The sequence below is a fragment of the Pecten maximus genome, chromosome 9, assembly GCF_902652985.1.
Source record: "Pecten maximus chromosome 9, xPecMax1.1, whole genome shotgun sequence".
Lineage (NCBI taxonomy): Eukaryota > Metazoa > Mollusca > Bivalvia > Pectinida > Pectinidae > Pecten > Pecten maximus.
The window spans coordinates 3,578,450-3,596,030 of record NC_047023.1 but is presented as its reverse complement, the minus strand read 5'-3'; the positions used below and the strand labels follow the sequence as shown (position 1 = coordinate 3,596,030).

Genomic DNA, 17,581 nt, shown 5'->3' with positions numbered 1-17,581 from the left:
CAGAGTTAATATGCCTTACCTGTGTAATGAGATGGGATTCTTCCGCCAGTCGCGAGAAGATACACGCCAGCTCTCTTCGGCATTCTGTAAGGTAATCGTACATTTTATGGCATTAACAATCACGGATTTTCGTTCATCTAATCTATACTTATCTCTTACATATTATCCAACATTTCTAAAAATAAATATGTTGAACGAAGAAAAAAGTAATTTTTTCATGTTTTATTTTTTACATTCTAGCAGATAAATAACACAAATTTACGCTGTTCTCAGTAAAAATATGTCATTACATATGGGTTTCGTGTTGTTTCTACGGTAATTACTTAATGCTGTCATACGGTTTCTATGGTAACACTTAAGGCTGTCGCGTGGTTTCGGTGTATATGGTAATTGCTTACGACTGTCGTGTTGTTTCTATGGTAATTACTTAAGGCTAATGGAATGTTTTTTATATGGTAATTACTCGTGATTGTCTTGTTGTTTCTTTGGTCATTACCTACGACTGTCGTATTGTCTCCATGTTTATTCTGGTTTAAATATATGTCGATAATTACCTACGGTTGTCGTGTTGTTTCCATGGCAATTATACTTACGGTTGTTGTGTTGTTTCCATGGTAATTCCGGAACTGTCAGTTTCTCCAGCTGTGAAATAGACACGATTAATTTCACACTCGGTAGGTGACATAAACACGACATTTTATCATAATTTAGTCATATCCCTACCTTAAGGTTGGTGATCTGTACGTAAGCGAAATGAGAGGTTTATTTTAAAAAGAATGACATTTGTTTTAAAGAAAAAGGGAAACCAAGGTTTGATTATAATCATGACTAGGAAATTAGCAGCTGGTTAACGAAATCTGACCTCGTCGCAATTATTGGTAATATTTTTAAATATGAAGCAGCTATTAAATTGGTGTATCTAACAATAACAAATACTATGTATATATGACATACTGTTAAGTATATTGTAGATATGATAATATAAAATGTATCATACAGCTACCTCGTACATTAACAAGTGGGAATCCGGCGGCGTCAATACATGGTCGAGTGTAGAATGTCAGCTGTATGTGGTAATATTACAGAATTTTTATCTCGAGATTTGAAGTATTTCACCTTACCTAAAAATGGGGAGACATCTTTGTAGTGGACCTGTAGGACGAGGTAGTCAATGTCTGTATTGCCACCAACTTTGAAGCCAACACCTACAAAACATTAAAATGTCTTAAAATTATCAAATCTATCAAATCAAAATCATTCTGAGACCTTGTGCAGAAGGCACACAAGTGTAAACACATCTAGATAGTAGTCTTTTATAGATACAGTATATAGTGACACATTTAAAATGCATTGTCTTTGTACCCGAATTGGAATCGTTTACATGGCATTGTTTTCATATCCACTCACATCAACATGGTGTTTATATTATATATATGATGATAATTTACCCAGTTTGACTGGAATGCCTGTTCAAATTTAAAAAATCAAATTAATTTTATTCTATTTTCGCATACTGACATGATGTACATATATATAGAAAAAACATATTTAAAATATAATATATACAATTAAAGTAGTGTTCGTAGTTGACACAAGACACTGTTTCACGACAAACAATTTTCATTCTTATGAAGGAGGACAAATTATGTTATTAATTAATCTGATAAAAATACACATTTTCATTAGTTTTTTAACATTAGTTTTCTTCATTAGTTCGTTAAACTTAATAATATTTGGTCTGGACCAATAGCATTTGTCCATATATAAAATTATGTGAGCAGATAACGCTGTACATTTAAGTAAATAATGTTAATATATTAACACCGGGATCCCGCCACAATGGTAAAAGATAATTACAAAAGGAATATGATGAGACAATAGTTTGTTATCATTGCACAAATTACAACAACGTGAGTAATGAATGAGCTATAAAGTATTGATCCAGTGTATATGAAGTAATTATCTAACAGACATACCGTTGCACTACCCAGCCTCTACCAAACACATGATTTCCCCTGTGGCTGTATGGTAGAGGTACTACGTTATATGGCAAATCCCATTAGGACTCGATTCCTGGTGTAGTTATAACTTAAATGCCAATGCAACAACTCCAATAATTTGTAACTTCGTATAAACCATACTCCCATGTCACCGGTATTCCACATATATCTAATGAACACAGATTACCAGGTCAAAATGATAAGGGTTATGTTCAAAAATTGATCACGGGGGCCTCACGATCTAGAACTACAAAAAAATTGATTGAACCGTCCTGATATTGAATAGGAGACAAACAATTATGTATACAAAGGGTAAAATAATGCTGGCTCAAGTTTCACAATGAAAATTTTATTTAAAATGATATATCTTCCATGGGTACCAATTCTCTGATTATTGCTATACTAAACATTATCACTGTACATTTCATTATACACGTGCATTCCCATCGAGCCAAAATAGCGAAACACTTTTCGTGTTGCATAGGTGTGACAGTTTTCTTGTTGCATAGGTGTGACAGTTTCCATTTTGCATAGGCGTGACAGTTTACTTGTTGCATAGGTGTGACAGTTTCCATTTTGCATAGGCGTGACAGTTTACTTGTTGCATAGGTGTGACAGTTTGTTTGTTGCATAGGTGTGACAGTTTGCCTGTTGCATAGGCGCGACAGTTTACTTGTTGCATAGGTGTGACAGTTTACTTGTTGCATAGGTGTGACAGTTTGCTTGTTGCATAGGTGTGATAGTTTACTTGTTGCATAGGCGTGACAGTTTACTTGTTGCATAGGTGTGACAGTTTGCTTGTTGCATAGGTGTGATAGTTTACTTGTTGCATAGGTGTGACAGTTTACTTGTTGCATAGGTGTGATAGTTTACTTGTTGCGTAGGTGTGACAGTTTACTTGTTGCATAGGTGTGACAGTTTGTTGCATAAGTGTGACAGTTTTCTTGTTGCATAGGTGTGACATATTTCTTGTTGCATAGGTGTGACAGTTTGCATGTTACACACGGGCGACAATAGTTTGCCTATGTCCTAATTAGGTATGCAAACACTATCCATCAACATGTTTGAGACCTTTATTGGAGATATATTCTTAAAATATTCATGACACATCATCCATCCCAGGCGCAAAAGACAGATGTTCAAGTAATACATTACATATACACTGTATACAATTCTATACTATTTGATGTTGAGATTTATCTCGAGATGAAACATATTATTATCGTCCGATTTATATAATGATTGTTTTAGGTTTGATTATTTAGAGATAACCAGTAAATATGTCAGGCTATTCTAACGACAAAATACAAAACACAAAAAAACAAAAACAAAAACAAAAAAAATACAAAAAAAAACCCAAACAAACCAAAAAAATAGAAAAAAATGTAAATAAACCCAACATTTAAAACTCAGAATCAATCAAACATCACAATTTAATCAAACGAAGACAGTTATAAAAGTAAATGGTAATAGGACAAGTTATTGCGCCAGGGGAAGCGTGTTCTTTTACATAATGTACATTAACAACAAGTTAAATATGTAACGCTACGTTCTCAAAATAAGCACTGGGGAAGTGTTAAGTAGACAGCTAAAATGCTGCTGACTACACACAAGTATTTTAACAGCAAACACGTAAAGACGATATAAATAAAAATTACTGGCTTAGAATCGTTTTTAAAAATCTTCCAGATTTTGTGCTAGTAAAGAGGATAATATATCTTCTTTTTTGAAATGCTAGTTCTGAATATGTCGGTCGTGGTGATGATATAGTCAAGTATCGAGACGCAGACGTTTTTAGCAAACAGTTTGGCGCTGTTGACAAGTAATGAATAACATGGCTGTGAACGAGCATTTTAGCATGTCACATGTTCCAGGTTTCTACCCGCCATGCTAGTATTACCCACTAGTGACACATACCAGTGACAAACATGCCTGACCGTTGAGACATTTAGCTATGAAGTTATAGCTACAAATCGACAACATTCAAAATGTTTATCAAAATTCAAGGGAGGTTTTTACAACGTGGTATGAAATGGCTGTCAAATGTCAGTTTATACAAGTCGTTTGTAGTTTCAGTCAGTAACTCGGCGATATAGCCAAGCTAATCACAGGTACTACATAATTTATAGTAATACCCCAAGAAATTACTGGTGAATATCACCGGGAGTGTCTTAGACTTATTGGCAAAGGTAGCAGTTGTTGCTAAAAAAAGCTAGGTGTGAATATTATGTAATGTGGGTAAAATCACAAAAATCTATTCCATTGGGGAGGTCATCTGGAATCATATGAAAACATTATCCTTTTACATACGGATCAATATGTATTACGTCATCTTCAAATTCGTCATATTTAACCAAACAAAAAAAAATCAAACTTAAGTTTATCATTGACTCATTTACGTGTATCAACAGGAACACTGCTGACGTGTTCGAGTCACTGTTCGAGTCATTGTTCGAGTCATTGTTCGAGCCACTGTTCGAGCCACTGTTCGAGTCACTGTTTGAGTCATTGTTCGAGTCACTGTTCGAGCCACTGTTCGAGCCACTGTTCGAGTCATTGTTCGAGCCACTGTTCGAGTCATTGTTCGAGCCACTGTTCGAGCCACTGTTCGAGTCATTGTTCGAGCCACTGTTCGAGTCATTGTTCGAGCCACTGTTCGAGTCATTGTTCGAGTCATTGTTCGAGCCACTGTTCGAGCCACTGTTCGAGTCACTGTTTGAGTCATTGTTCGAGCCACTGTTCGAGTCATTGTTCGAGTCATTGTTCGAGTCATTGTTCGAGCCATTGTTCGAGTCATTGTTCGAGTCATTGTTCGAGTCATTGTTCGAGCCACTGTTCGAGTCATTGTTCGAGTCACTGTTCGAGTCATTGTTCGAGTCAATGCTGTTTCAGTATGCTAATGTCGAGTAAGTGAGTGGAAGCTCACATAGATGTACACACAAAACTGACATCCCTCTTATCAACAAATAGTTATTTGATTGTACATTTAATAATTTCATGTTTTTTTTTCAAGATGGTAACATTTGACCTTTGGCCGTTTAACCTATACCGATGAGCACCATGATTTAATCATTTATGTATAGATTGGTGTTAAGATAAAATGGCGTGGTACTAAATACGAACATGGTTTTAGGAGATATCTGACAAAATGATTACCAGATACTCCCTTTAATGCACTTACAACTATTTTGCTATACAAGTCTGGAAAACTAATCTTCATGTAACCCATGTGAAAATAGAAATGAAACAGAGTACATTTTATCAATTTATAATGAGGCCAGCAGCCGAGGAATGAAATTCCATGAAATAAAATCAATCCAACTTATACTTAACAAAATATCAATAATGATACTAATATTATTATCCATAACATGAATACTTCGTTTGAAGCATTTCTGTTTTTTCTTAATTACAGGATATACATCATAAGAGCATATTACAATTTGGAGTTTAATGGACATGTCTGAGTAAATTCCTCTCCATCATCCTAGAGACAAATAACGTGTAACAAACATGAGTAATAGAATGTCGATTTCAAACGAAGCCAATCATATCATGGCTTGCAGGACACCTTTAACACAGAGAGTCTATATATAGATCAGCAACGAAAAGCAATTACTCGTCGACGAACAGAAATCAAATTACCAACGTATCGTTACCTCAGGCTCATCATGGCTTATGATATGATATCAAATTAATGTGGAGTATACTAGATTACCCGATGTTTTCTTGTACTGTGATTTCATGAATGTGGCACGACGTCGACAGCCAATTTACATATAATCAGTATTACATAATGGGATATACAAAATTGATGTAGCAATCTAAAATATCTTCAGTGACAGTCATACGGAAACCATAACCAATAGAAGTACGTTTCTTTAGAATGGGATTAAAATGGCATTTTCAATGAATGCTGCTACAAAACAAGTAGAGTGGATTTTGTATGGTGATAGATAGAAATTCGATAACTGGGTTTCAAATGCGATGAAATCCCGTCCATAGAATGAAAGAGTTTGGTGGTTATGGAAGTGGTACATCGTAGATAAGATTCAGCTCTCCTGAATACAACATGAGGTCGAGTCTGGGTTCCTGCTAACAGCGTAGGACTGGACAAAAATCCATACGTTGTTACATTCTCAACAGATTCGCCCACGATGCACTTTTCAACGTATTATTGATGAATTCCAGTTAGATCATACGTGTTGGGTTCATAGAAAACAGTATACACTTACAGATAAACTCTAAATAAGATATACCAAATCAGATCTCTCAAAATCCTCGTTATAGCCTGGTCTGGCTGGTAACAACGCTTCCATCAGCACCAGAACAGGACATTTCTTCAACAAAGACAACGTCACTGTTAATGGTCAGCACATCTATACTCCATTCCAGCATAATCAATCTCGCGTGGAGTAGGCTTCTATTGAGATAAATGCATTCCCTGGCTTTTATGTCCCTGGTGTAAAACTGTACATTAGTTCGGTGCTATTTTTGGTTCTCCATTGGTATGAAAAGGAAGTTCGTATCACTGGAGAATGTCTGTCTAAACAGGCCAAACAATGCTCTCTATAGTGGTTCGAATAACACTCTCGACAAGAACTACAAAATTCAACGTGTTTTTAATATGGTTTCAAAAATATTTACATGTAATGTAAGCCTTTATCTCCAGTGTTATATTTTATTTTAACAGTGATTTATATAGGAGTATCCCACGTACATTGTAGTTAGTTAACAGTGATTTATACAGGAGTATCCACGTACATTGTAGTTAGTTAACGGTGATTTATACAGAAGTATCCAGTATCCACGTACATTGTAGTTAGTTAACAGTGATTTATAAAGGAGTATCCACGTACATTGTAGCAAGTTAACAGTGATTTATACAGGAGTATCCACGTACATTGTAGTTAGTTAACAGTGATTTATAAAGGAGTATCCACGTACATTGTAGCAAGTTAACAGTGATTTATACAGGAGTATCCACGTACATTGTAGTTAGTTAACAGTGATTTATACAGGAGTATCCACGTACATTGTAGTTAGTTAACAGTGATTTATACAGGAGTATCCACGTACATTGTAGTTAGTTAACAGTGATTTATACAGGAGTATCCACGTACATTGTAGTTAGTTAACAGTGATTTATACAGGAGCATCCACGTACATTGTAGTTAGTTAACAGTGATTTATACAGGAGCATCCACGTACATTGTAGTTAGTTAACAGTGATTTATACAGGAGTATCCACGTACATTGTAGTTAGTTAACAGTGATTTATACAGGAGTATCCACGTACATTGTAGTTAGTTAACAGTGATTTATACAGGAGTATCCACCTACATTTTAGTTAGTTAACTGATTTATACAGGAGTATCCACGTACATTGTAGTTAGTTAACCTAAAACACACCATATCTAAAAAGATAACACCATTTTCAAACATAAAACTCAAAATGAGGAATTATTCGTCTTCATCCACAAAAATAAATACTGAAGCACACCAAATCACTTCACTGGTACCATATGTCAAATATATTGAAATTTGTATCTAAAACCAGGAAATCATCTCTATCTTATTTCAATCTCACATTCAATTTCCACGGTCAGTTTTCTTTACATACCCCGTGTGAAATGCTTATCTTTCCCTAGCAACAACTGTAAATTTATTTGGGCAATCGAATGGAGAGAATGCCTGATTCTGACTAACCAATCAGATATCTTATTCTGACTAACCAATCAGATATCTTATTCTGACTAACCAATCAGATATCTTATTCTGACCATCCAATAAGATATATTATTCTAACTATCCAATCAGACATCTTATTCTGACCATCCAATCAGATATCTTATTCTGACCATCCAATCAGATATCTTATTCTGACCATCCAATAAGATGCATTATCCTATCTATCCAATAAGATGACTCATTATGTCTATCAAATAAGATGCATTATCCTGTCTATCCAATAAGATGCATTATCTTGTCTATCCAATAAGACGTCTTATTCTGACCATCCAATAAGAAAACATATTATTCTGACCAGTAAATAAAGATAACTTCATCTGAACAGCAAAAAGAAAAAACTTGATATGAAGCATTCCAATAGGTTTAACTTTTTCGACTGTATGGCACATGGACACTAGCCAAACTTCCGCCTGTACCTCGGAAGTCCATTTTATTGGATTGGACATTACTAAGTGCCTGCCACTTCCTAAGTGACTAAAAACAGTAGAACAAACAACTGCTTTCCACTTGGAAGGTAAAATCGATAGTCGTGTGTGTGGGCGCACAGATAATTCAATATTAGCTCCTTCCTCTATACCCATGAGTTAACGATCTGCATACACAGAAGTCTGCGTGTTCAAGGGCAATTGTACAAGCTGGTATTCCATATAGAGATACAACCACAAGAAATGTTGGCAAGGAAGTTTAATGTCTTATCAGTCATTTTTTTTTTATTTTCATTTTGTCTTAAATTGAATAATGCATTAAGTATCTAATTCCGCACAAGTGATAAGTCATGTTATATCCCAAAGGGAACTCTGTATTCACTGCATAATGATTGCAGTTTCGTGACGTGAAAACCAGTCGACAAATATAAACAGAACGCAGGGCACGTCACTTTATCTCGTAGTACCGAGAAAACCAACTGAGGGAAGAAAGATGTTTTTAGAACACTCTGTCACGGACACTAAGAATTTCTGTCAAATTTGTCATTGTGATTCATATACGTTGAAAATCGATTGTGTGTTATTTTTCTAATTCCTAAAGGAATATGTAATGTTGACAATCTAATGTTTTATTACGGGTGATTATATCTGTATAGAGATTTAAGGATGTTTTGACAAAAGAAACAGCTTGAGTGAATTTAACAGATTATATAACACAAATAAATGTGATATGCAGCATTTCGACAATCAACTAAGAACAATCTGCGATAAACGAATTTTTTGCTATGTCACAAAGAATAGGTTTTCTGAAATATACGCTGGAGTTTTTTAGTTATATTTACGGCCCAGGATTTCTGTAGAGTTCCATTCATAGACTGATATGCGTTATCGGATATTCTTTGATCAGAGTGAGTAAATCGACGAAGAAATTCTTATTCATAGTTTGTTTTTAGTATCCCTTTAGGCATACGTGAAATTAGTCCAGCGTCGTATAGCAGGCTCAATATTCATAAAGATACAATTTTGGATATTGTACCAAATACTGTCGTAATGATGTCGGTATTCAGCGAAATAGCAATTAAATTCCTCCTCCAAATAGCATTAAAGCCGTTCTGTTCATTCAGGCCTGCTCTATATAAGCGGCTTTCTGCAAACCTTGTTTACAAAGACTCGATCAATAAGGGTAGGGTGGATTCTTCAAACATCATAGTGGCACATCAGAGATAGTAATTAATGTCACGTGAAACTGATGGGTACGTCTCGTTCCTAGTAAACACAACCCTTTTACTGTATCAACAGATGGGCGTGTAATGTTTTCTAAAGAAATAGGTGCAGTTTCCTTCTCTAAACACTCAATTTAATGACACTGCCAAATGAAACAAACATTTTTGGTGTGCTCGGTTCCGTTTCAATTAAATCTTGTTTTGTTTCCGGTATTCAAATTCCACTTCCTGTTTACATTGCTTCTATCTGTTTACTGTGCTGAGGTGATATTGATGTTCCGTATCTTAACGAGACAATGTCGTGTGTTTCCCTCTCGTTGTTGACTTGGATATTACGACTTTGACAAGTAATCTTGCTCAAGATAACTGTAAATGTATCGACCAGTTTTCTCACAGTCTCCGAGTTTGTCTTTACCCAGGACAACGAACAGTTTTATCAGCCATGCGGCTTAACCCGTCTTGTCTAACCGTGACGCATTGTGTCACATGCGTATAGATATGTATTTTGCGTTACACGTGTTTTGTCAGAATGACGGCATACGAGAGGACAGGAGGATTCATGAAATAAGCTTTTATTATATATCGGCCTTTGTGTCGTTGACAGATATCAGAAATGCGATAACTTTCGATTGATATCAATTGCCAGTCATACCAGTTCCTGGCGACTGAAGTCTAGAATGTTTTCAATTGCATTATGCATGAGTCCTTTTACAAATCAAATTCGAAATTCAAATATTATTGAACCATTCCATCACATAAGTAATTTGATGGCAATATATATATACAAACACCATTACGGTTCCATAATGTAAATAGGGTATTCATATGTATATGTTATAAAAGCATATTGTGATATATATATATATATCAGGGTAAACTTCAGGACATCCTCGATACTTCAAGGGCTACAGTCACATAGCAATCGAGGATGACCTCAAGAATGAAATTGTTATTCAATAAGAATTTCTAAACAGAAAAAACACATAACTGCCCAACACCCAAACCAATCGACGAAGAGAAGCTATTTAGGTTAATTACGTGTTGATGATTTATACTAGCTTTTGAAAAGTAGTTTAAAATGTCTCAGTATAATCAAGTGGCATAGTGTGTGTACGTGGAATAGGAAGATGACAAACCCAGACAGAATGTCAGACACAGCTTGAGAATCGGTCCCTGGCTTTCTGGAATCAAACACCGCCACTCTATCAGTAAGGTTTCCAGAAAGTGGTCCTTGTATCATTGTGAGGGTCAAATTTAATACGGTCTGAAATTGTATCAGTTCGGCGGGAATTCAATATATGTAAAGTGTAGGCCATCTTACCTTCAGGGAGTTTGAGGGCCGGGGCGTCCATTGCCCAAGCGTAAACAATCTGTTGACCTTTGCCACAGACCCCGGCCGTTGAGTAGGAGGAAGTGGTGTGGGCCATCTCGCCACAGTTCCTGTTAACCAAAAATATATAAGTCTATATTGCTGGTTCAGGAAATACAACAGCAATCTTTATTGTTATCATTTCTTATATTTTAAAGTGGTCAACAAGTTGTTCTGGTAGACTTAAGTCAAAAGGTTGGCCGTAACTTTGCATGTCATATCATTTAAATAGTGCCTCGGTTCAGAATTTGTACATGTACTTATTTTAAAACCCAATATTGAAAATTATGAACTTAATTGAAGGATGGGATAATTGCACCTCTCAATCTAGATCTTTGACATTTCCTTCGACCTTTTTTAATTCCCGAACTCGTCTCATATGTACCAACACGTAACTCCCTTACCCTCAATGACGAGGCATAGAAGGACGAGACAGTTGTAGATACAGTTTAGTTTACTTTGGTTTTACTGTACCCAACTCTGAGTTTGTATTGAAAGGAGCTAATGTCGTCCGTGTCTTCTGAGTCATACGAGGCACAGGTGTATAGAATTACTGAAGCCTATAGTCTTAGCGTTTTGTAAATATAAACAGCATTGTTTACTCTCAGAATATCTTAATTTCAAACAGTCAATAAAGTTATGTTTTAATACATCCAGGTGCTAAAATACCGTGTATATACATAGATAAACAATTACGTTTTAAGTTTAGAGAACATCTGGTTATGTTATTTAATTCACATTTAATAAATGTTTTGTGCAAAATAATTGTGTAGTCATGTTTGGCGTCAATACATGGGAAATTTAAATTGCCAGAACGTAAAAACTTCCCATGGGAATTTATTACAAAATTGAAGGAACGATCTTAAAGTACGATATTTTCAAACAAACAAAACTTTCTTACAGCATTAAAATATTCACTACAGTGTTATCACCTCTGACGCCTAGCTCCTTACTCCCTCAAAGAATACTCACCAGATGGCGATATCACCCCTGAGGCCTGGTCCCTTACACCCTCAAAGAAAACTCACCAGATGGTGTTATCACCCCTGACACCTGGCCCTTTACACCCTCAAAGATTACTCACCAGATGGTGTTATCACCCCTGACACCTGACCCTTTACACCCTCAAAGAATACTCATCAGATGGCGTTATAATCACTGACACCTGGCCCCTTACACCATCAAAGAACACTCACCATATGGCGTTATAATCACTGACGCCTGCCCCCTTACACCATCAAAGAACACTCACCAGATGGCGTTATAATCACTGACGCCTGCCCCCTTACACCATCAAAGAACACTCACCAGATGGCGTTATAATCACTGACGCCTGCCCCCTTACACCATCAAAGAACACTCACCAGATGGCGTTATCACCCCTGACACCTGGCCCCTTACACCCTCAAAGAATAGTCCCCAGATGGCGTTATAATCACTGACACCTGGCCCCTTACACCATCAAAGAACACTCACCAGATGGCGTTATAATCACTGATACCTGGCCCCTTACACCCTCAAAGTATACTCACCAGATGGCGTTATCACCCCTGACGCCTGGCTCTTTGCATCCGTAGAGAAGAATGTGGTGGGCAATGTCTTTGTTGGCATGAGGGCGGAATCCAACTATAAGCATACATGTCAGTATTATTTAGATCATTATCATTATTGAGACTCAAAAACAGAGAATATATCAACCATGAAAACATCAATTGAACACAAAAACAATAGAGAATAAATCAATTGTACACAAAAACAAGAGAGAATAAATAAACTTTACTCAAAAACAACAAAGAATAAATCAACTTTACTCAAAAACAACAGAGAATACATAAACTTTACTCAAAAACAACAAAGAATACATCAACTTTACTCAAAAACAACAAAGAATACATCAACTTTACTCAAAAACAACAAAGAATACATCAACTTTACTCAAAAACAACAGAGAATACATAAACTTTACTCAAAAACAACAAAGAATAAATCAATTTTACACAAAAACAACAGAGAATGAATCAATTGTACACAAAAACAACAGAAAATGAATCAATTGTACACAAAAACAACAGAAAATGAATCAACTTTACACAAAAACAACAGAGAATACATCAACTTTCCTAAAAACAACAGAGAAAAATCCACGCAGACAAAACCTTAACTCTAGTTTAACGACGATCAATCGATTTATACGAACAAAATATAGATTTGCATGTAAGACCATGTGTCTCGGAATGGTAAGCGCCCGCCATTTAAAACGATAATAGATTAATCACGATGTAACTGTTTTTCACAGCACATCACAGTTACCAGTTAAAAATTCTAATTCTGCTGATAAAGTAGAATCTTTTCAACAGAGTTGACTATCCGTTATCATATATAATAAATTATGACATTGTCGCAATCAAACATTAGGTAACAGTAGGTATAACTGAACCCGACAGGTTGTTTCAATAAAAACAAGGTCACATCCATATTCTATATATTGTTCTCATTAAAGGAAAATCTGTTATATTGATTTACTTTAACATTTAGACATGAATAGATTTCTGTGGGTTGAAGTTTCCAAGGAGGCGTGAGTCCATTTGTAAGTAAATGGCAGTCTTATAGTGAGGTATTTTGAAAGGCAGAAAAGGCATGAAACAAGATTGTAGGATATTGACGTTACTTTTACTGACGTTTGCATGCACATGTTAAAGGTTTCATTTGATGATACATATTATTGTATTTACAACTTTATTTTCGAAAATGCTACCTGTCTTGCGTATTGCTAACCTCGTAATAATTAGAGACATGAAATCGTATTGGATAAAACATGCCACCATCGGCCGTTTGTTCTCGTGAATGTCTCGGATCAGCAAGACATTAAGCATGACTACTATAATTATGCAATATATAATATTGTAGAAACACGGTCAGTATAGTTGTTTCAGCATACCTGTATTGACGTCTATACGTCTATATTAATTAAAAACCTTAATAATATGGCGGTAATCATTGCGGTACTAGGATTTAAACCCGACACGACTAGACTGATATTAGGCTTGTATCAACCATCACAGTCATTTAAACAGATCATCTGCTTGTAGTGAGAACTCCAATCAGACGATCCTTCACGTAAAACCTAATCACGTGGCAAAGTGGTGGGTGTTGGAGGGATTCAATACGATAGGAAAATAACTGATGGTAGACTTAGGATAACATATCTAACGGATGAGGACTGATGATAGACTTAGGATAACATATCTAACGGATGAGGACTGATGATAGACTTAGGATAACATATCTAACGGACGAGGAGGACTGATGACAGACTTAGGATAACATATCTAACGGGTGAGGAGGACTGATGGTAGACTTAGGATAACATATCTAGCGGTTGAGGACTGATGGTAGACTTAGGATAACATATCTAACGGACGAGGACTGATGGTAGACTTAGGATAACATTTCTAACGGATGAGGAGGACTGATGACAGACTTAGGATAATATATCTAACGGATGAGGAGGACTGATGACAGACTTAGGATAACATATCTAACGGGTGAGGAGGACTGATGGTAGACTTAGGATAACATATCTAACGAATGAGGACTGATGGTAGACTTAGGATAACATGTCTAACGGATGAGGACTGATGGTAGACTTAGTATAACATATCTAACGGATGAGGACTGATGATAGATTTAGGATAACATATCTAACGGATGAGGAGGACTGATGATAGACTTAGGATAACATATCTAACGGATGAGGAGGACTGATGATAGACTTAGGATAACATGTCTAACGGATGAGGACTGATGACAGACTTAGGATAACATATCTAACGGATGATGACTGATGGTAGACTTAGGATAACATATCTAACGGATGAGGACTGATGGTAGACTTAGGATAACATCTAACGGATGAGGACTGATGATAGACTTAGGATAACACGTCTAACGGATGAAGAGGACTGATGGTAGACTTAGGATAACATATCTAACGGGTGAGGAGGACTGATGATAGACTTAGGATAACATGTCTAACGGATGAGGAGGACAGATGGTAGACTTAGGATAACATATATAACGGACGAGGACTGATGATAGACTTAGGATAACATATCTAACGAATGAGGACTGATGGTAGACTTAGGATAACATGTCTAACGGATGAGGACTGATGGTAGACTTAGTATAACATATCTAACGGATGAGGACTGATGATAGATTTAGGATAACATATCTAACGGATGAGGAGGACTGATGATAGACTTAGGATAACATATCTAACGGATGAGGAGGACTGATGATAGACTTAGGATAACATGTCTAACGGATGAGGACTGATGGTAGACTTAGGATAACATATCTAACGGATGAGGACTGATGACAGACTTAGGATAACATGTCTAACGGATGAGGACTGATGGTAGACTTAGGATAACATATCTAACGGATGAGGACTGATGATAGACTTATGAGGAGGACTGATGGTAGACTTAGGATAACATATCTAACGGATGAGGACTGATGGTAGACTTAGGATAACATATCTAACGGATGAGGACTGATGATAGACTTAGGATAACATATCTAACGGATGAGGACTGATGATAGACTTAGGATAACATATCTAACGGATGAGGACTGATGACAGACTTAGGATAACATATCTAACGGGTGAGGAGAACTGATGGTAGACTTAGGATAACATATCTAACGGATGAGGACTGATGATAGACTTAGGATAATATATCTAACTCTCTTCATAAACCGCTTCGCGGTTTATTTAGAGTACACTCCAGTTTTTTTCTGTTATGACTGTATAACAAAAAAAAAATTGATGTTAATCCTTAAATATTGTAGAAACACGGTCAGTATAGTTGTTTCAGCATACCTGTATTGACGTCTATACGTCTATATTAATTAAAAACCTTAATAATATGGCGGTAATCACTGCGGTACTAGGATTTAAACCCGACACGACTAGACTGATATTAGGCTTGTATCAACCATCACAGTCATTTAAACAGATCATCTGCTTGTAGTGAGAACTCCAATCAGACGATCCTTCACGTAAAACCTAATCACGTGGCAAAGTGGTGGGTGTTGGAGGGATTCAATACGATAGGAAAATAACTGATGGTAGACTTAGGATAACATATCTAACGGATGAGGACTGATGATAGACTTAGGATAACATATCTAACGGATGAGGACTGATGATAGACTTAGGATAACATATCTAACGGACGAGGAGGACTGATGACAGACTTAGGATAACATATCTAACGGGTGAGGAGGACTGATGGTAGACTTAGGATAACATATCTAGCGGTTGAGGACTGATGGTAGACTTAGGATAACATATCTAACGGACGAGGACTGATGGTAGACTTAGGATAACATTTCTAACGGATGAGGAGGACTGATGACAGACTTAGGATAATATATCTAACGGATGAGGAGGACTGATGACAGACTTAGGATAACATATCTAACGGGTGAGGAGGACTGATGGTAGACTTAGGATAACATATCTAACGAATGAGGACTGATGGTAGACTTAGGATAACATGTCTAACGGATGAGGACTGATGGTAGACTTAGTATAACATATCTAACGGATGAGGACTGATGATAGATTTAGGATAACATATCTAACGGATGAGGAGGACTGATGATAGACTTAGGATAACATATCTAACGGATGAGGAGGACTGATGATAGACTTAGGATAACATGTCTAACGGATGAGGACTGATGACAGACTTAGGATAACATATCTAACGGATGATGACTGATGGTAGACTTAGGATAACATATCTAACGGATGAGGACTGATGGTAGACTTAGGATAACATCTAACGGATGAGGACTGATGATAGACTTAGGATAACACGTCTAACGGATGAAGAGGACTGATGGTAGACTTAGGATAACATATCTAACGGGTGAGGAGGACTGATGATAGACTTAGGATAACATGTCTAACGGATGAGGAGGACAGATGGTAGACTTAGGATAACATATATAACGGACGAGGACTGATGATAGACTTAGGATAACATATCTAACGAATGAGGACTGATGGTAGACTTAGGATAACATGTCTAACGGATGAGGACTGATGGTAGACTTAGTATAACATATCTAACGGATGAGGACTGATGATAGATTTAGGATAACATATCTAACGGATGAGGAGGACTGATGATAGACTTAGGATAACATATCTAACGGATGAGGAGGACTGATGATAGACTTAGGATAACATGTCTAACGGATGAGGACTGATGACAGACTTAGGATAACATATCTAACGGATGATGACTGATGGTAGACTTAGGATAACATATCTAACGGATGAGGACTGATGATAGACTTAGGATAACATGTCTAACGGATGAGGACTGATGACAGACTTAGGATAACATATCTAACGGATGATGACTGATGGTAGACTTAGGATAACATATCTAACGGATGAGGACTGATGGTAGACTTAGGATAACATCTAACGGATGAGGACTGATGATAGACTTAGGATAACACGTCTAACGGATGAAGAGGACTGATGGTAGACTTAGGATAACATATCTAACGGGTGAGGAGGACTGATGATAGACTTAGGATAACATGTCTAACGGATGAGGAGGACAGATGGTAGACTTAGGATAACATATATAACGGACGAGGACTGATGATAGACTTAGGATAACATATCTAACGAATGAGGACTGATGGTAGACTTAGGATAACATGTCTAACGGATGAGGACTGATGGTAGACTTAGTATAACATATCTAACGGATGAGGACT

General features: G+C 36.6%; 1 protein-coding gene across 2 annotated transcripts in view; it reads right to left on the bottom strand.

Annotated features, from left to right (window-relative positions):
* The window catches only part of LOC117333861 (probable peptidylglycine alpha-hydroxylating monooxygenase 1), a 40,929-nt gene that overhangs the window by 4,987 nt on the left and 18,361 nt on the right, over nt 1-17,581 (bottom strand). For both annotated transcript variants that reach the window (XM_033893281.1, XM_033893280.1), the window contains exons 4-8: nt 12,301-12,394; nt 10,721-10,839; nt 1,122-1,205; nt 594-642; nt 20-84 (exon numbers count right to left, since the gene is read on the bottom strand). In XM_033893281.1, the coding sequence (XP_033749172.1) occupies nt 20-84; nt 594-642; nt 1,122-1,205; nt 10,721-10,839; nt 12,301-12,394 (411 nt within the window). The remainder of the gene's footprint in view (nt 1-19; nt 85-593; nt 643-1,121; nt 1,206-10,720; nt 10,840-12,300; nt 12,395-17,581) is intronic.